This window comes from Buteo buteo, chromosome 9 (assembly GCF_964188355.1).
Source record: "Buteo buteo chromosome 9, bButBut1.hap1.1, whole genome shotgun sequence".
In the NCBI taxonomy this organism is placed as follows: Eukaryota; Metazoa; Chordata; class Aves; order Accipitriformes; family Accipitridae; genus Buteo; species Buteo buteo.
In genome coordinates, this window is record NC_134179.1 from 2030736 (window position 1) to 2051144 (window position 20409).

General features: G+C 56.2%; 1 protein-coding gene across 4 annotated transcripts in view; it reads right to left on the reverse strand.

The window, feature by feature from the left end:
- The window catches only part of LOC142034147 (protein CEPU-1), a 351450-nt gene that overhangs the window by 11602 nt on the left and 319439 nt on the right, over nt 1-20409 (reverse strand). For all 4 annotated transcript variants that reach the window (XM_075034863.1, XM_075034865.1, XM_075034866.1 and 1 more), the window contains one exon: nt 18480-18605. In XM_075034863.1, the coding sequence (XP_074890964.1) occupies nt 18480-18605 (126 nt within the window). The remainder of the gene's footprint in view (nt 1-18479; nt 18606-20409) is intronic.

The following is a 20409-nucleotide window of genomic DNA, read 5'->3' on the forward strand; positions in this document are numbered from 1 at the left end:
GCGTTACATCCACCAGGCCCGCAGCACCAGGCACTGCAAAAAACCAGGAGCAGGGGGGAAAACAAAAAAATCCCTTTCACGGCTGACCTAGAATCGGCTTCTCTGTAGCACAGCGCTGCCTGCCGATAAAATAACGACACGGCCGGCGGCCTTCAGATGCTCCGTGCGCAAATCTGACTCGGGTTTGTGCAGAGCCTCAGATAACGTGCCGCTTCCCAACCAACCAACGGCGGTTCCTTGAGCGCGCCGGAGCCGGCTCACACGCGGCAATAACGAGCTCTCGCCTTAGCAGGCGTCCCTGGTCCGACCTGCAAGCAAAGCGGCGTTTTCGAGCGCGTTTCGTTACCCAGCAAAAGGCTTCATTAAAGTAATTGCAAGGGGCGGCTTTCCACCCACAAAAGGTCAGGAAATTGGGAAATGAAGGCTTCCTCTTCAGGCATTGCGTGGAAGTCTGGATACGCGCACGCGGTGGTTGGCTGACAAAGGCAGAGCGCGAAGAGGTCAGGGTGTTGGGGTCCGGAGCGCTTCCATGGCAGCGCCTGTGGGATTTCGGCTACAGCCCGTTGACCCCAACGTGTGGAGCCCATCCTGGACCAAAACGGGAGGCTTTGGGCCAGAGCCGACACCTGCTTTTGCCCTGAGCACAATCTGGTGTTGTTCGTGCTCTGACGACGATGGCATTAGGAAGACCCTCCCTGCGAGAGGCTCTGGCTGGATCCGGCTTCCTTAGCGCCAGCTGTGGCATCTCAAGGAATAAGGCGACACGAGGGATCGCTGCCCCAAGGGCACCGCTTCACGGGACATCCACTGTGTCCCCCCCATCCCCTCCCGCACAAGGGGCTTCACAGGAAAATCGGGTCCGTAAAGCCGCTTCGCCGCTGCCGGATCCCATGTCGGCCGAGGGGCAGACCTAGCGTAACCGGCCGACTGCTCAGCTCCCTGGCCTCTGCATTTTTGCCTATTTATAATGGGAAGTCTTTGATAGTTGGACAAATCCCATTCATTAGTGACTGCCAGGAATGAGAAACCAAATAGACAGGACCCAGGGAGCGGGGCCAGGGTTAAGCAAACACAGTCCCGAAGCGCAGACCTTGCTTTATAGAAAGCAACAGGGTGTCCATGTCACCGCGGCTGCTGGGGTCCCTCGGGGCTGGCGGGGCTCAGGAGGGACATTTATCTGCTCACCGGGTTGCACGGGGACACAGATGCTGCTTTGGGGGACCCTCAGCTCCCCTGGCCTAGAAACAACGCAAGCCTCAGCCCAGATTTTGAATGGGCATTACTTTTCTAATCACTCTCACGTATATCGGGCCCTTTGGGATTGCTCCCACCACTCGCCCGAGGCTGGAGCAGGCAACGGGCACCCAAATACCGTGGTCCCTACCTCCGAGAGCGCCTGGAGCTCAGGGATGCTCGAGGTAGCGCTGGCCTGGGGCCCCGCAGCTCTGGGAGCTCCACCAGAGGTACCGGTCCCGCTCCGCCCAAATCGACGGTGGGAACTCTTCGAGGCTGTCTCTGCTTGAGCACAATTAGGAGCTGAAATATTGCGGGAATTAACGGGAGAGCTCTCTCATCTCCTCAGGAGCTAGAAAACTGCCACAGCCAGCACCCATCATCATTATTATTAATACTAAGAGCATAATAAAGGCCAGAAATGGAATGGCCACGGACTAGGCAAAAGCGTACTCCTCGCTCATCAGCCGAGGATGACAAACTAACCCGGCGCGAACCGGGGAGATGGAAAACCCGAGCCTGAATCCACCTGCTCGGCGAGTGGGAGCCTGTGCGCAGACCGCCACGCGCTCCATAGGACTTGCTCTGCCAGACCTGCATCTCTGCAGATCTCCGTAAAAAACCTCAGGGAAGGGGAAGCACGAGCACAAAGGAGCAAGGGGGAAAACTCAGCCTGGAGCTGCAAAATAGCCAAGAGAGACTCGACACATAACGAATGGCCCATGTGACGAACAGAGCCGGGGAGCTCGGCAGCATTCGGTGTGGCATTCGGGAGCCTCCAGCCAGAGACAGCCGAGTGCCACGGCAGTGAGCAGCCCAAAATACAGAGGTAGAAATAACCGAACCACGTCTTTCATGTGGTGCAGACAAGTCACTGCAGGTACATTAGAGAGATCGCTGTCGCCTCGCGCGTCCCTCCTTGCCTTTCTCCATCCCTCACTCCTCTTCCTTTTCCCAGCCCGACTCGTCTCCCTTCTGCTTCCTCCTACCCGTTTGCTTCCATCGAGCCTCTGACAACGTAACAACCCACCAGAAAGTGAACACGGGTTCCCAAATTAATTACGCACCGCTGTCCCCTGGCTCGCTGTTGCGGCTTATGGCTTTCCCTGGCTGAACACTGCGCGCCCGCCAGGCTGTTAAAAAAGCTTCGCTGAACAGCGAGCGAGGCGGGTCCCAGCACCGCCAAGCTCTCCACCGCAGCATCCCGCAGACCTTACCAATGCCTCGCTGCGGCTCCTACCAGCAACCTGCGGTGCCCTGAGCGAGGCAGGCAGCACAGCTACCGCTACCGCTGCTGCGCACCACGCTACCTCCTAAAGATCACCACCCTGGTGAAGTTTTCCCACTCTGCGTGTCGCGTCACGAGCACCCGCCGTGGACACCATCGTCTCCTGTGAGAAACAGCCGCAAAGGGTCAAGAGCCACATTGCCCCGATTTCTGGAAGGCAAAGCATGGGAAAACAGACAGACGTACGTACAAGGCGGTGCGGGGATGACACGGACAAGACATCTCTGCGGCTTAGGGAGCCATGCAACATACCGCGCCAACCGGTGCAGCACGGCATGCGGCGCCCAGCACCAATGGTGCATCTTTCACGCTGCCGTGTGCCCGTACCAGCTCCTTGCGCCTCGGCGATCGAGGCGAGCCAACCCAGCCGTCCAGGGCTGCGATATTTCCAACCCTAAAGCTCAAAGGCGCGACCTCAGCGATCGTCCCACAACGGGTTTGGTCTCTGGATGCCCAAAGTCCTGGGGCCGGTCCTGAGGCGCTACCCCGCCTGCTGCACCGCTGCGTTTGCCGGGCACCGAACCGACTAGTGGGATCGGCCGGAGAAGGAGAATATTTTATGGAGATAATTTTATTAAAATGTTTACAACAATGCAGATATTGACATCTCGGTTCAATCAATAGCGCAATTTATTGTCCTTCAAGGTGAACATTAAGCCAAGCTGCCCATTAGTCAATATTTACCTCCAAGGTCTATAAATCTTTATACGGGCTTCAGCGGATGTTGACAGCGGCCGATTCCAGATAAGTAAAAGTAAGAGCGTGAAACATTGCTCCTTTTGGAGGTGAAATAGTAACTAGTTAATTACAGTCCCTACAGCGATTCCAAACTATCAATTTACGGCTACTTCTGGCAATAAACATTAACGTTGCGCAGTCTCCTGGCTCCGAGGGACATGCTAAAACCGAGAGCCATCTATTTCAAACGTCACGCCGATGCGGTAGTGATGGCCGTCCTTTAACAGTTTACAGTAAATAAATACAATGCACAAAGGCAATAAGAGCGAATTGCCGGCACCCGAGACCCACTTCACCTCTCCTCCGCTACAACAGTGGGCGGAAAAGCCCAGGGTGGGCGATTTAGTAGTGTTGCATGGGCAGCTCGGATCCCGGCGTGCAAGGCAGGAGGCGGGGGAAGGAATCGCCGCAAACCCGGGCTCTTGAAGCAGGTAGGGCAGCCCCGGTGACGTGGGCAGAGAAGAGCTAAGGCTGCCTCCAGCACGTGCCCCGGCCTAAGATGGGGGAAGCACCTGCTTCACCTCTCATTAATCGGTATTACCTGCTCCTGACTGCTCAATTAACACATGCAGAACGAAGTTCAGGCAGTTCAAAAATTCCCTTTCCCATTTTTGTTTGATCAGGCGAATGACACCGGCTAGAGCAGCTTCCCCTCCATGCACCCCCTCTTTCCGACTCCCTTGTGCCGGCCGAATGCCACCCCACTCCAGCAGAGAAGGATTGGGGGTAATTAACCTGCTGGAAATCATCCAGAGCAATCATAAAAAAAATGATTTTTTTTTAAGATTACCCTATCGACCCAGGCAAGCACAGCACGCTCCTCTCCTCCTCTCGTGATCATTACGTCCCCGTACCATGGGCACCAGCCCATCTCCGTCTGCGACCCCCCCCAGAGGAGCGATCCCTTTAGAAAGCGCACCTACGGCACCAGCACACTGCGGGTACGTGGTATGGACCGTCTCTTCTTCATTTCTCACAAGCCTTCAGAAGAAGGACCGTAACCCCAGAAACAGGCACGCAGCGTATCGGAAACCGCGTCGCGCTCCCACAGGGCCAAGTCTCTCTTGAAGTTTCCCAGTGACGAGGAAAGAAATCTCTCCTCTTGCATGTTCTTCCACATTGACTGGCACATTTCCGTGGCCCGACGTCGCACGAAGTCCCGGGGGATGGCGTTCTTGCCACCTGGTTTTCGCGAGGTGCTCAGGGCTGCGGGAACTTTGCGGTAGCGACTTTGCTGTGGCCCCGGGTCCCTCCTCATCCTTGAGCCCCGGAGGCGGCGACCGTGACTGGCTGTGCCTGGTGTCACCGAGGAGAGGGGAAATATCCCGCTTTCCTTGTTCGTACCCTTCATGGAATTGGATTCGGCAGCACTTTCACAGCCAATTTCGCTCCGCGCCCTCACGTGTGGCGGCGTGGGCTGTGAGGAAGAGGGGCGGCCGGGGCCGACCGTCACACTCCAGGCGGGCACAACCCGAGCGATAGACCAACGCTCGCCATAAAGTCCTTCCACTGCACCGGGATAGGCGTCCCCTCGTCCCCTGGGCCGTGGGAGCCTCTCCTCGTACGTGGCCGCGCAGCACCACGGCTTCTCTTCTCCTCGCAACTGATTTGGGCGTAACGGGGAGCCGATGGTGCCTCATCTTTCTCCTCAAGACACGACGGAGGAGCCTCCTGGGCGTGATTTTGGGCTGATGTCAGCAGAGGTGAATATTTCCGAAAGCCCCGTCGCCGGCTGCCCGCAAGCATGGGGACAAGACACAGGGATTTCCACGGGCGCCCTCTGAGCGCAGCCACCGACTGGGAGCCAGCATGAAGGCTGTGGCTCCGCAGCCCGCTGCCAAACCTCTGCTCTTTGCTGCCAGGGAGGACGTTTTCTTCAACTTTGTGCGCTACTTGGAGCTAGATCTGAGACAGGACCCACCTTCGTGGCTGCGTTCGCTCAGTGCAAACCCTCGGTCAGCCCTGAGACCACGCTCGGGGCTCACCTGTCCTACGACAACTCAAATTTTTTAACTATTAAGCAGACGCACGCGACACGTCTCGCCAGTTGCCAGGACGCGTGCTTTGCGGAGACCCTCCAGAGGCCGCCGCATCGCCTGCTCCTGGTCGCTCAGCCTATATTCACAGCCTGTATAGCCTATAACCTGTATTTGCCATCCACTCCGCGGATGGCCAAAGCAAGGCGCGGGGAGCCGAAACGTGAGCGGGCTCCCCCAGCATGGCCACGTCGCTGCCGTGCCCCGCGTCTGGGGTCAGGCCTCCCGCGCAAAGACTGCACCGCAGCGTGCCGGGACGGCCGCCGGGTCCGCTCGCCTCGCCGGCGCTGGGTAACGCGTCCGAGTCAATCTAGCTGCCCGTTACAGCACCATCGTGAAGAGTTTTTAGCTTAAAAGTCCTTGAAAGTTTCCCACTGTGACTCGTCAAACAAGATCTTTCTCACTTTTCTTCTCTTCTCTGCTAACAATATTTATACTCATTTCTTTTATTGAAATCTATCTGCCGCCTGTTCTATTAAAGCCACCTGAGTGGCAGCTCCTATTCTCCGGGAGCCCGCAGCCCATCTATTCTCCAGACAATGAGATACAAGCATTCTATCTTCTATTGTGCTTCCCGGCCTTCGGCTCTCAAATCTGCCATCTCAAAAAGGCACGTCGGAGATGCCTCTGCGCCAAAGATCGGAATCCCGGGCTGCACTGGGGCTTCCCGGTGCCCGCCGGGCTCGCTGCCCTCCATCTCTGGGCGAGCATCTCCAGGGAGATGCTGCTGCGGTACCCGCGATCCCGTGGGGACGCTTCTCCCCCGTCCCCCGCGTGCCTCAAGTCGTCCTCGAACGTGGTTTGTCGCCGTCGGGCAGCCGCCGCGCACGCACGGCTTGCTGCTGCCGGGATGTTTGCACGCCTCAGACGACTTATTTGTTACCGGGAATAAAAGAGGAGCGTTAAACCCTTTGTTTGCAAGAAGTACTTCCTTGGGAAATAAAAGGATTATGGAAATTAATATTTAAAGAAACAAAACAAAACAACTTGGGGACCAACCACCCTCAAACGAGGCTATAATTTGGGAGCAAACGAGTTGAATAAAGAACGAGCCCTTTTATTTCAGGGCAAGGGAGAGCTGGGCCAGCTCAGAGGCAGCTCAGGGCTCGGCAAACTGGCAGCTGCTGTCCTCAGCCTTTCCCGGCCCCTGCCTCCTCTCAGGGCACCAGTAAGGATGCCGAGCCCCAGGAAAAGGTCTGGACGGCATGCACCACCCCGTTAGAGCAAACTGGCACCGGGAGGGATGGATGCTCCTAGAAGAAAAGTACCGAGCCACTGGCCCCAAGCCACTTCCCACGCAGTTTTTCTGTCTCCTTGCAGGAATGTGTGCAAAAGGCTCGCGAAAAACAAATATCGAGGCTCCCACAGAGCAGAGCCCTCTCCGGAGAGTTACCGATGAGATGGCAGCTCCGTGCACCCGCTCGAGCACCAACGCCGCTCTCGGGGCACCTGAGCCACTCTTCTTCCCCTGCTTTCTCCTGCAACCCAGAGCCAGACCTTAACAAGCCACCCAACAAGAAGTCTTCTCTCTTTTTTCTTTCCTTACTCTTTCTTCCTCCCCGCGATTTTTTCCCTGTTGCTGCTTGCAAGGTGAGAGAGGACAGCGTCACCAGAATGAAAGATTCTCCTGCGCGGCCTCTCCCAGCAGCGGCCCTAATTCATTTTTCATGGCCCCTTGCAGTGACAAAAGCCGCTGCTTCTCTCCTGTAAGCGTGCGCCGTGCAATAAGTCAAAGCTGATGCGCGTTTTCCCCCTGGGTGCCGAAGCTGTGCTTTTGATTTAATTTGTCCCGTTGTTTGGCTCTCGGCCCTTGCCGGCAAGTTCCTTTGGAGGGGTGGCAAGGTAGGGCCCCGTACGTGTGGAGGGGCTGCCCAACCGATGAGGTACAGTGGGTAGCGTTTAAATAGTTTGCTGCAACGATACCAAGATGTCGGAGAGCGAGAGGGGCTGCAGCTGGAGAAAATCGCCCAGACAAACACGTGTCCCGTTTGCAGGAGCGCTGCTCCTCAATTAAATCCTGTTGCGACGTGGCTTTCCTGGAGCCCATCTCATTCCCCGTGGCTTTCTCACCATCTCCAGGAGAAGCTGTGGCGCACGAGGCTTGGCGAGGAGGCACAGGGTAACGCCGAGAAATGAGGTGCTCCTGCCTGCTATTTGCTGGAGTCTCGCAAAGCACCCGAAAAAACGTCACGGGACTCCCCAGCCGGGAGATCTGCCGCATCCCCTCTCAACCACACGCTCCTGCGTGCGACCGGCGTTGCTCTGCAGGCGAGAGCATCCCCGTCCCCAGTGAAACTCGAGGCTCCCTGCTTTCCTCCGGATTTGTGTGAAAAACAGCTGCTGGCGACCAGGACCGTAGGGTCCCTCTAGCTGCAAATTTAAACCCAAAGGCTTTCTCCATAGGACAAGCTCTTAAGAAGCAATTGCAATCCAAAGCGTTAAATGGCTGTAACCTCAGTTAAGCTGTATTTCAGCCGCATTAAGAAAATATCCCTAGGATGGGAAGCAAATGGCATAATGGCATTAGAGTGAAAAAATAAGCAGCGAGTACCAGCTAAATCCGTCCCCAGTGCCAGCAAGAACTCTCAGGGATCCGCGAAACTTTCCCTTCTCCCTGCGTATCCCTGCACGCGGCTCCTGGCAAGCCCAGATGCCGTCACCGCCACGGCTTTCTGCAAATGGGGGATACTTTCCTTCTCCTGGGACCTCCTGACCCCTCTTCACCCCCCCCGGAGCTATCCGAACGGCGGCAGGGTGAAGCTTGCCGTCACCTCTCCATCATCTTTAGCCCGTCTTTATTTTTTCAGACACGCTATTTTCCAGCCCAGTGGCCTTGCTCTGTCCCTCGTGTTTTATGGCACTGACGTCTCCATTTCTGGAGGATCATTCGCAATATTATGGCTTATCGAGAGAAGCCGGGGAAACACACGGGCGGCGAGATAGATGGGCTCGGCTCGGCACAGCCAAGGGGGTATGGGGGACTGGCGAGGATGCCCTGAACACGGGGAGGGGAGATGGGGAGCGGGGGGCCATGCCAGAAATCGCAGGGATGGGTGGCGCTGGCCTCCGGGCACTGGAAGGTACTGGGAATGGGGAGAACGGAGACTGGGCTGAGCCCCCTCACTCGAGCCCGTCGTCCCCTCTCCAGGCCTCCCTGTGGAGGTAATGGCCCCACTATGGGCACTGGGAGGGGGACAAGAGGCATTGCTCTGCAAGGGAAAAGCCATTTTAAATATCAGCAGTGTCCCCCAGGAAGGGGAAAAACCCATGGGCTATGGCATTGCTCTGGCTTTAAATTATACTGTAGAAGGATAAAAATAAAGAAAGGAAGACAGAGAGAGACACTGGGAGGAAAAAAAAATTGCCATTGTTTTACCAAGCAGATGGGAAAGTTCAGGGGATCAGAATAAGACTATTATTATCTTGACTTGACTGAGAGAAGATGGGAAAGGAAGAGACGTTTTTTCTCCCTGCAGTGAGGAATGCTGTGGCAGAAGTCATTTCAGCAAAGAGTCGGAAGGAAACGGTGCCATCGGCTCTGGGCGGCACCCGACTTATCCCCATGGCCTGGGCACAACACTGGGATTTGGCTTTTTGTCCAAAAGCAGTGGCACCGCATCACACGCCGCTATTGCAAGGACGGGGCGGCGGGCAGGGGAGGGGTAACCGGGGCACACATCCCTCGCCGCCTCCAGCTGCGGCATCGTGCCAGCTGTGCCGCCAGATGTGCCCGCTGCCAGCGGCACTGCAGCTGTGGGCACCCCTCCATGGCACCGTCAGCCCCGGCGCAGGCTGCCTGGTCGTGGCAAGACCACCCGCCCCAACTACCCAAACTCCTGCTGCCCTGCCCCAGAGCGACTGTTCCAGTTGCTACAAACCATTTAAAAATACACTAAATACACAACAAATCTCCCTGCTTTTCCTGCTGGCCGCGTAACCACGAGCAAAACGTGATTTCCCTACCGCTACCACCGCCCCTGGCCCCAGTTCACATGATAAGCACTTTTTCTGCGTGTGCGACGATGCCCGTGACTCCGGGGCTACTTGCCGTCGTTCTTTAGCTTGGTACAGGGCAGTCAAGCAGCTCCGGCTTGCGAGCATCCTTCAGCTCCTCGCCCCTACAAATGCAGCAGCGTTTCTCAGCCTTGTCATAGACAAGGAAGATCTTTCTACCCGTGTTCAGGCTAAGGGAAGCGCGCAGCCCCGAAGCCCACGGTGCTGGCCGAGCGTAGACGGCAACAACTGATTGATGAACCGGAGCAGGCGCCGGGGCAACATCTTCCCTGCCAAGTATCAAGGTCACGGGACAGAGAAAGGAGGAGGTAGAGCACAGGTCTGCTCTGTTGGAGCATCCTTCACCAACTGCGTCCCTTCTTGCGGCCAACTTCTTTGCCGCTCCCCGACTCTTCTCCCTTTCCCTCCAGCATATTTTGCACGGTTTCTTTCTCTCCTTCCCTCCTCCCTCTTCCTCTCTCCACCACATGGTCCTTCCCTCGGTCCCTACACCTCGCCTCGTCACCTTCCCTTCTCTGCACCCACCTCTCTCCCGTACCCCCGGGACGCAGAGAGGGCCTGGCAACCTGCCCCGCCTAATCCCGCGGCTACCGACTCCTCGGGCACTTAATATTCACGACAGAGAGAAACATTTCACGGCAAATTGGACGCACATTCAACTGGAAATGGAAATTTTATGAGTCTTCTCACTCCGCGCTGCAGATTACACCAGCTGAGAAAACATGGAAGCAAATGAACAACCTGTGAACTGTAAAGTATATTAATAATGAAATCACAGCCCGGGAAATGAAGGCTTTATTCTGTTTATATTCTGCTCCATTAATAGAGAGCGCTCGCACTAGCTCCACCCCATTAGCCGGCAATCTGCGCCAAGGAGGAGTGCGAGGACGGCAGAGGAATGGCAGCGGGGGGAAAAAAAAATCTCCCTCCCACTGGGGCAAGCTTCACAAGGGCAGGAGTTCAGCTCAAAGCATTTCCTCGCCCTGCTTCCGCGGGCACGTGAACGCTGGGGACGTCTTCGGCTTTGGTGCCCTGCCCTGTGCAAGCTCAGCAAGCGGAGCAGAAGGGAGTCAATGCCGATGCCGGGAAAAAGAAAGGTGCGACTCGGGGGGGAAATCGGCTCCGACGCCATCAGAAGCCCCCCAGCGAGGTGCTGGCACCGGGAAAACCATCCACGTGCAGCTTCGCGGCAGAGCCATGCTCCCTCCTTGTGCCACTCGACCCTATCGCCCACTTGCTGGGGTTTCAGCATCTCCACCACCGCTCCGGGCATCCTTCCTACCCCTCGTCACGATGTCCCGACCCTCCGGGGACGGAGGTACCCCCGCTCATGCACCCGCAGCCCCGAGGCCACGCTGATGGCCGCGCCAGGCCGAGTCGGGCTAACGGGGCTCGGGCAAATAAATATTTTGGTGCTATTCCCCCAAGCCCAGCCCTGCCCTTGGCTCGGCAGACCTGGGCCACGTGTGAGGCAGCCCGGCCGGGCTCTCTCCTCCCCAAAAACAACTGCGGCGGCTTATGCAAAGCACATCACGGGAGCTAAAACGAGCCGGAGCCGAGTTTTCTATAGCTGAAGCGACCCGGCGTTGACAGAATGGGGACGCGTTTCCACAGCTCAGATTTTTATAATAATACCTCGGGGGAGTCGCTGGCAAAGTTTGGCCCAAATATAATTAGTTTGCACAGCTATTAGGGGCTGATAAAAGGTTTTAATTTGCGCAGAGATCTCTCGAATCTCAGACACTCCCGTCCCTTGCTCTTCCCCACGCCAGCCGAACGAAAGGCGAGTCCCAGGCAGGGAGCGAGCCGCTGACACAAAGCCACACATTTACCGGGGAAGGAGGGAGCCGCGCTTGGTGCCGAAGAAAATCCAGCAAGGCGACACCGGCGACGCGTTGGGTTTTGCCCACCTCGTCCCACCATGCCGAAGAAATAACTAACATATCCCCTTCTTCCCGCGGTCAACCGAGGCATCGCTGGGGATGGAGAAAGGATGCCAGCGCGGGCAACGCTACCGGTGGTGTCAAAATCACCGTCTCCGCACAAAGCCGGAGCGCGGGACGCTGGGGCGGGGGGCAGCGAGAGCCTTACCCTGGGCAATGGGAGCAAACAGAAACTTCCCCGCTGCCCTAACCCAGTCCTGGCGCCGACGCCACTTCGCACACGCAGGGCCAACGAGATTCGTCACGCCAACGGGTCGGCTCGGGAGCGAGAAAAAGAAATCTCTGACATTCTTCTTAATACGGCTTTGTACGGGGTGCCAGATCCCTCGCACCGGGCACGGCAGCAGCACCCATCGGGGCCTTTTGTGACACCGCAGTGGGTCTCACCTTTGCGGGAAAAGCAGCCAGTGACCGAAGGGATAAGCCAAAGGATAAAAGTCGGGGGTGCGGGCAGAGATGCCCGCTTTTGCCCCCCCTGGTAGGGCAGTAACCGGTGGCACCGCTGCTCCACAAGAGTGACCAGCCTGCCCGCTTCCCCAGGTAAGGAGTCGAGCACGGTCTGTCTCCAGCGAGAAGAGAAAGCGTGACATTGCAAAGCTATGTTTAGGGAATATGCTGAAGCAGAGAGGGGTTTTTTTCTCTCTTTTCTTTAGGGAAAGACATTGCCTCCACTGTAGCTGGTAGGGGCCTTGTTATTTTTGTACCAAGACGCGTATTTCAAAGGCAGCTATGCCAAATATGCAAACAAATCAGCTCGGAGAGTTCATTTCTACCACGCGGGGAATCAGAAATATTACTTTTATATATACCTACGCATACAAGTACATAATCCCCCATTGCTTAGAAAGAGCAGGAGGAATCAGGGCACATCAGTGGAGGGGAAACACTAAAAGGAGCTACCCACAGCCAAGTGCTTAGCACGTGGCACGCTAACCGTGTTTAAGTCACTCCTTGAGGAAAGCAAACCCTGGAGCCTGTGACGCAATGCCACTGGATCCTGGCTCCTGCCGGGCCAGATCCTCTTCCCACGGGAGCCGACGGGGAAGCTGCTGGTGCTCAAGGGGCTAAATATTCACCCTGCTCCCAGCACGATCCTGTTGCCGGTCATGGCACACGTCTGCGTGCTTGGCGAGCAACTCCTGGTGATGCCAGCTGCCGGCTTCTCCTTCATTGCGACCGTGCACAAAACTAGCGTCCATCTCAGAGTCCCGCTTCTCCAAGAGCACTGCAACCTATTTATTCCCATCCCACGCGACGCAAACCGAGCCAGCCCGCCAGCGACCCTTTTCCCGGCCGATCCGTCCAGTGCGCACCGATTAAGCCCGCGTCAAAACCAGTGGCAGATTTACAGGTTAACAATGATTTAGCGGAGCGCACCGCAGCCAAATTAATGCCGGCTATAATGTAGTTTACCTCATTAAACAATGCACACCAAGATCCTGTCTGTTGTAAAACAATTGGTCTCTGAAGCCTAGTGTTCATCTTCCAGGGTTGCTGGGAGATAATAAATGGGTAATATTCCGGCGATAATGGTAATGGAGTCACGGCTCAGAGCTAATATTATGGCAAAGCAGTAATTATTTCAACAGTAAACAAGGGGACGGTTGAGCTGCCGACAGGATTGGAGCCGGTTGAAATGCTTCAGTTAATTTAGCTGCAGCCCAGGCCCGCAACCGCCTCCTGGAAGGAGGACGAGGTGCTCGGCCACCGAATGAGTCGGACGAGCCTCCGTGAGACACCCAGCCACCGCGAGACCCGGGGGGACGCAGGCAACAGGGCGAGGCGGGACGTCACATACGGCACGGTGGCCAAACCCAACCCAACGCCGCAGCTCGGGGCTGGCTCTGGGCTCCATCGTATGGCCACAGGAGGAGGACTTGCTGCCCTTCTTTGAGGCACCGCTTGCGTTGGCTCACGCAACATCTCAAAAGGAGATAAGAGAGGGCGCAGGAACGCGAGACCCGGGATGAACGCAGAAGCAGCCTTACGCAAACCATTCTGCTCTCTCCGAGAGATATTTCCCCATTAAAAGGACCAGCAGAGAGCACGGCTCTCCGGTCTGAAGTTAACTAGGTGACTTGAGACAGTTAAAGGGAGCAATCTCACGGGACGCTGAGCTGATCACTGTGAGAGACGAGGTGGCACGGAAGCAGGCAGAGATTTTCCCACCCCAGCGGATCCCCCTTCTCTCTGTGCCTCCTGGCCAGGCTGCAAATCTGATGTCTGACCTACAGATAGTCCCTGCCTCCTGTCCAGAGAGGATCCTGGAAAGACGAAGACAACAAGCGATGTGCTTAACGGACAAACCTCCGAGAAGGGAGGACGTGTCCCCTTCCCAGGGACAAGCAACTCTTCAAGCTGGATTTTTTCTGCAGTGGCTTGTCCTCTTGTTTTAAGCCCCGCCAAGAGCCAGAGAGAATCAATATATCCAAATATACCGGACTTCTCCCAGAGTCCCTTCGCTGGTTTGCTGCTGATGTATAGACAGATGATCTCACGAGACCTCTGCCACGTTAGGGCACCGTGTCTCATCTATCTTAAGTGCGCATACGAGCTGCGATTACTACTGCAGCTGAGCGCCTCACGTCTTGAATGTATTTATCCTCCCGTCGGTCCTGTGAGACGAGGGACCGCTATAATACCTCTTCCAGGGAGGATGCGGAGGGCCGCAGAGGTTAAACAGACAGATCAGAGAGGATATTGGGGACGTGGCAACGTCGGCATCCTCTGAGCATCTCCCCCGTCTCGTGCCTCTGCCTGGCGAAGCACCGAGGTGGCACCTACCCCACAAATCGCGGCTCGGACTCGGCTCAGGACTCTGGCACCACGCGGAATCTAGCTTTCAGCACCCAGCCTAATCCCAAGATTAATGAGAGATTCCTGCTATAAAGACCTCTCGATCGGACCTCTTCCGAGCGAATATACCATCAAGCCAAACCATAATGTTTTCCTACCCTGGCAGCCGCCGTCTTAAGCCTTACACCAGAATCTGTCATACTAAAGTGATAATCAAAAAGCAATTAAGACAAAACCATGGCAGAAAAGTCCATCAAGGGTCGTTAAGGATGACGACTTGGATGCAGCCTCTGGCTCGGGATGTCTGCATGCAGCAGACCGGCACCGGCCAGGCCAGGCAGAGGAGCCAGTGGAGGTATCTGCATGCACGCACCTAGTTTTTACACCCTTTCCTCGCGCCCCTGGCACCTTCACAGCAGGATGACCACACTTGCAGTCCGACTGCAGAGCCCTCATTATCATTACAGCTAAGCTGTTCCTGCTCCTCCCAGGCCAGAGGCTGCCGAGCCCTTGTCCCTCCCAGGAAAGCCTTCACTTCAATTCCTCGGCACGTTTCTCGAGCTTAATGGGAGGCGTGACGAGTCTCACGTCTGCAACGTGGATAAATATCCCCCGGTTAGCTCGACACGGTGCTGCTTGCTCTGCTAGTGAGTGGCTCCGCACGTTCTGGCGTTGCCCTGCGCCCGGTAGCTCGGGACACCGTGCTCTTTCCTAGCCAAGAGAAGCCAGCCTTGGTCTGCTGAGAGGTGAAAACCAGCCTGGCAACATGGCAACCACCATGACCCCATCAAAGTTACACCAAAAAACAAATAAAGAGCCCAGTAACTATGGAAACACTCGAGCAACCCAAACTAGATGATTAACTAGAAGACCTCTCCACAGTTTACGGATGGCATCGCCCTGCGAGGCTGGGGAACGTAATACATCCGAAGCCTCGGAAACAAAGAGATGCTCGGCACCTACGGGTGCAAACAGGAATGTGCGTGGGCATGCGCAACACCGCCTTTTGGACTCCGGCGTCCAAGTCCTCTGCAGAACCTATGTGTCCTCTGGAAAGATGCTGCCTTCGTGCTGGATGTTATATCCGGACCGGGGTTATCTACATCTCTCCCTCTTTGCCCTCCTCCCTCCCTTCACACTGCTGAGGACGCCTCTCTCGATTGCCATCCTAACGGTCTTGGCATCGCAGGGATGCCGAGGGGGGACGGAATCAGCTGGAGCATCCGAGCCCAGGGCAGAGCCCCGATGCAGTTAAAGCCTCCTCCGCCGAGGCAGAAGCAGCTGCGACTACACCGGCTCCCCTCCTGTTCCACCTCAAGCTGTTCACCTGCCTCAACAGGAGTTGCTGTGGGTTAGTGCAGCATTACTGGGAGAGGAAATAAAGGACAGGGAGGGGTGAGGCAGAGGGACGGAAGACAGGCTGCAACGCATCTCGGTTGGGCCGGCCGCGGGTTCGCAAAACCCTTCGCCAGAGCCAGCGTCCTGCTTTTGCTTGCGGCAGGAGGATGAGGATGGGCACGGGTAGGGCCAGCCACCACGCAAGACTCTGAGCAGGCACGGAGGCACCAACAGGGCCGGCACTCGTGCGATCACCAGCAGAAAACTCTCTTGCTCAGGTTCACTCGGCTTTCGAGTTTTACAGCGAAAACGCTGTCCTCGTCTGGGCTGCGGGGAACTCTTCCAGCCCCCAAACTAGACAGAGCCTGAAAAGCAGACTTAATGGTTCCCATAACGTGACAACAGCTGCAGACACGAAAATTCAGCATGGCTTACCAGACCAAGCCACTAAACACATATCGCACTGGACCGGAGCAATGCACGGGCAAGAAAACAGCCGAGCGGTCAAGGGAGCTGCAAGTGGCCAGAAAAGGGTCTCGAGTGAGATTGGTCACGGAGGAGCTGGGCTGCTCTCGGTCTAAATCCTCTGAAGGACCTGACCACATGCTCCCCCAGTAAGCAAACACTCTCATTTGCTTCATTTCCCAGCAAGAACCGCACAGTAGGCTTGCAGCTGCCAAGAAAATAATAAAACCCGTGAAGTGCCTTCACACAGAGGAGCACTCACCGGTGTAAGCATGGGGACCGGCTCCTTCGGCTACTGCTCTGTCTGTGCCTGGCACGGACGGTGCTATCAAAGCCTCTCCCCAGTGACATGGGCGAGAGCTGCTTACCCATCTGCTATGTAAACCCTTAAATTATGCACTAGCTTTCCCTTAACCGATTCTCCCTCGTCCCTTTTCTCCACCACTCCAAGCGAGATGGAGAAAGACGGCGAGAAGGAACAGGAGGCGGCTTGCTCGAGACTTCCCCGGGGATGAGCGGCGAGGCAGACCTACAACCAAGAGAGGGGCTGGCAGCTACCTTGGGGTCCCCACTCACTCCTGGCTCTCCAAATTAGAGTCCATCCCACTAGAGAAAGGATTAGGGTCTCGGCATCTGCTGTAACGCCTCTGCGCACCTGCCCTGGGGCTCTTATTTCGGTCCCCACGCTTCCGATCCTCGTCTCTCCTATGTGCACCGAATGCAAAATGGAGAAGCAGAGGTCCCGCTCGGTGGCTTGGCAGACCCAGAGAGAGAAACAGAGGAGCTGCCTACGGAGACGGGCAGCCACCGAAGCCGTCTCGGCCCACCTCTGGGGCTCAGCACCCTCCATCAGCAGGACACCAGACTCAAGTAAATCTCTGTGATCATTTGTTCCCTTTGAGTTTTGAAAGCAGAATGCCTAATCATGGCCAAAATCAGGTAAGAGCGGCTGCTGCAAATTACACAGCGCCACAGGTAATTTCTGATTAGCTCACTCTTCCTCTCCTGGTGCATCCTCAGTTTCCATAGCAGCTAAGTCCTAAGTAAAATGGAAACATCTGGTTCAAGCGCAGGTAAAGATTCCCTGGGGAAAGAAACCTGCTGGATGGCAGCAAACACAGAAAATAGCCCTCGCAAAAGAGAGAGGCGTCGTAAGCCGGGAGCCTGGTTAGGAGAGGATGGATGGCGTGCGGGAGAAAGGCAGCAAGGGGCACGGGAGTGGGAGAGGAGGGTCCTGGGCGGTCAGGAGGGGATGCGGGAAGGAGAGCGGGGCTGTGGGGAAAATGAGACGCACGTGAAAAATAGGTGGCGGGGAGGTCGAGCCAGACAAAAACACATTGTCAGGGTAGACAAGAGGAAGAGGAGAAAGAAAAAAGGCTTTAAGGTGGGAGTGCACGGACCGCCTCAACCATGGCGACAGCTACAGCAACAGCAACTTTGATGCCACGGATAGACGCTCGGGGCCGGAGAGGAGCACCTGGATCCACACCCTGCAGATTTTATCCATCGTTCACCCGTGCCCACACCCCAGCTGAAGGCCACCATCTCGGAGGCAGGACCACCTAAGGCAGATTGGCTGACACGCGCACCGGGGCAGGGGGGAACTGTTTTTACAGAGGCTTCTGTCAAGGGAAGGGGCCGAGATGCTGCCAACTCGGCTCGCTCTCTGCCAGGGCTATGGGGAGTGATGGATCCAGCCCAGCAGTTTGCTACAGAGCAGACAAATAGCAAAAAATCAATGGAGCCGCACTGAGACACCGCAGCCATCGTCAGGCAGCTGAACAGAGAGAGCAGACGCGGCACCATCCATCATTGCCGCTGCCGCATCGTCTCCTTCGGCTGCCGGACAGCCCGGCCGGGGCATCCCCGAGAAGAACTCGAGGCAGTTGCCTGGGACAACGGCCCACGTTGGCAAAACCTCAGGGGAAAAATGACTGAGGTTGAACTGAAGCGCTTCGATGGGATCAGGGGATCGGAGCCAGGCACTGCCCCTTGGCCACATGGCTCATCCCACCAAAAACCCCCAGATCTCACCCCCAGCTCACTGGTGAGAACCTCGCAGCCACCCGGGAACAACAGGGCAGCAAAACGCAAAGCAGATGCCAAACAGCCGCTGGGAAACGGTTGATATATGCTCCCAAACCGGCACATGTGGGAATTTGCTTCCCAGCAGTCGCACCCACGCAGTTCTGCTCAGGTTTTGCTTACCAATTAACAAGGCCACCAATTAACAAGGCCACCAATTAACAAGGCCACCAATTAACACTTCGTGTGTTTTCCTGCTCATGGGCGCTATTCACAGTGCTCCTTTGAAGCGACGTGCGAGAATTCCCTGAAAACTTTTCCCTGAAAAATAGGGCTGGACAAGCATGTTCGATTCTGAAGCGGGACAACCCCAACCTGGTACCTACTGCCAGTCCTCCGCACAAGCAAAACCGTAAGCTCCTCTCCCAGGCCAGCGAGGTGGATGTTTCTCCCCCAGAGTCATCAACTCCTGCATTAAGTCACATCTTTTCGGCACACATCACCTCCTCCATGCAAGTGAAGTGCCACGTGAACCAGCCAACGACAGCTCGCAAATGCCACTGTGCCCTTCCCAGAATATTCCTGGTAACGTTTGGCTCTTACCTTTGGGCGAGATGTGTCTCCAGGTGATTGTTGGATCTGGCCTGCCCGTGGCTATGCAAGTGAGGCTGACGTTGCCGCCCTCGTTGATGGAGATGTCAGAAGAGATCTCGGTGATTTTCGGAGACACTGCAACGACACAAAGAGGGAAATGAAAATGCAACTCGTTCTGCTCCAACCCAAATCTCAAGACGTGGGTGAAAGAGACTGAATTTCCTTCCTCCCTCCACCTCGACAAGCTACGCGGTAGCCCATCAGTCTCATCTGACTTGACAGGAAGGCACAGAGGAAAGGGGGGGGGGCAGAGAAGACAGGGCTGAAGCGGGAAGAAATTGTAGCCAGAGGGGATTCAGTCATTTTAGGGAGGCTCGAGACAGCTCCTCCTTAGCACCTCCGTGGTGCGCGAGATGATAATTCTTCCCCACCCCGCTTCCCGTGCTCATCCCATCCTCCCACCCACGACAAACCCTTTCCAGCAGAGCCGCATCCGACTGAAAAAACACCACCGCCCCGCTTCAAACTCCCCCAAAGGCAGCAGTCGCTCCTGGCGCAACAAGAGCCCCCAAAGCACGCACGTTGGCTTGCAGCTCTTTCCGCAGCTGCGTGGGCTGTCGTGCCCTTGCAACCAGAAAAGCACCGAGAGGAGCTGGGCGCGAAGACGCCAAGTCTACCGAGGAGCCTCTAAGGTCTGTCACGGTGCAGAGGAAGGGAAATTTAACCGTGATGAAAGCAAATTTAATCGGGATGAAAGCCATCCTGCTGCATTGGCACCGCCGTCACCGATGCTCAGGAGCAGGTCAGATGTGAGGGGCGCAGACCCAAAGAGAGGACACACGTATGGGACCGGGGGGGACGAGAAGGGAGGCAGAGAAGGAGAAGGGACGAGGAGCGAGCAGGGAGCGCTCGGCCCCTGCTGCTGCGCGAGCCGAGGACGCGCTGCGGCTGCCAGGGAGGGCTGGGGTTTCTATAAGCTCTGTGGCAGGGCTGTACGAGAAAAACGATCGGCTGCTGTTATCAGCCTGCACCTGCAGAACATAATAAAGACCATCACCTTCCTCGGTTTATTTCTTTTTCAGGCCATTCTCTGGAGCCTAGCAGCGGATCGGCACCCTGCTGTGGCGCTTTGCAGGCGAGTCACAAATCACTTGCAAAGCATCCTGCTCCTTCCCCCCTCCCTGGGAGAGCCCCATTCATCCATCCCCTTGAAGCTGCGGCCCAGACCATTGCAACACCCCTATTTCTGACTCGGACCCCGCTCCCCAGCACCCCTTCTGTGCCTTTCCCCACCTCCCAACACCTTCCCGGGGCTGCACGGAGGCGGAATGACTGCAATGGCCTTGCATGTGTTGCCTCTGCTGTGCAGGTAAGTAATTTATCGATCCGTAAAGCGCTTCGAGACGCTCTGGAAGGGATTATGTCATGCCAGTGCCGTGCAATAAAATAAAAAATGATGGATTTTTTGTGAACACGAGGGTGATTTAGGGTTTGTAGTTGGAAGTGTAGTTAAAGTACATTTTAAGTGGAAATCAAGGTGGGTAATGAATTATTCTCTGTTTTGAAGGGCTTCTGGGAGTTCATTTTTTTGCTGCTCTGGGCACGACGGCTAATCCGCTAATCATGCGCCGGAGGACAACTATGGATCAGACGCTCCCAGTACAGTGGGGGCTCTGGGGCAGGACAGCGGAGGGCACGAAGATGACACCAAAAAGAAATATTAATATGCATCAGTGTCATTAAGCCCAGCGTAAGGGGACAGCACAGGCCTCCCGGGACCACCCGCCCTCACGGAGCTGGGAGATGCTCTGCCAATAGCCAAGTAGTCCATTGAGGAGATGCAATTAATTACAACGGCGCTACAACTGCCCCGCTGTGTTCCTGGCGAGGCTGGGACCACTAGCCGGGAAACCCATGTGCGCTTTAAAAAGACCGAGCT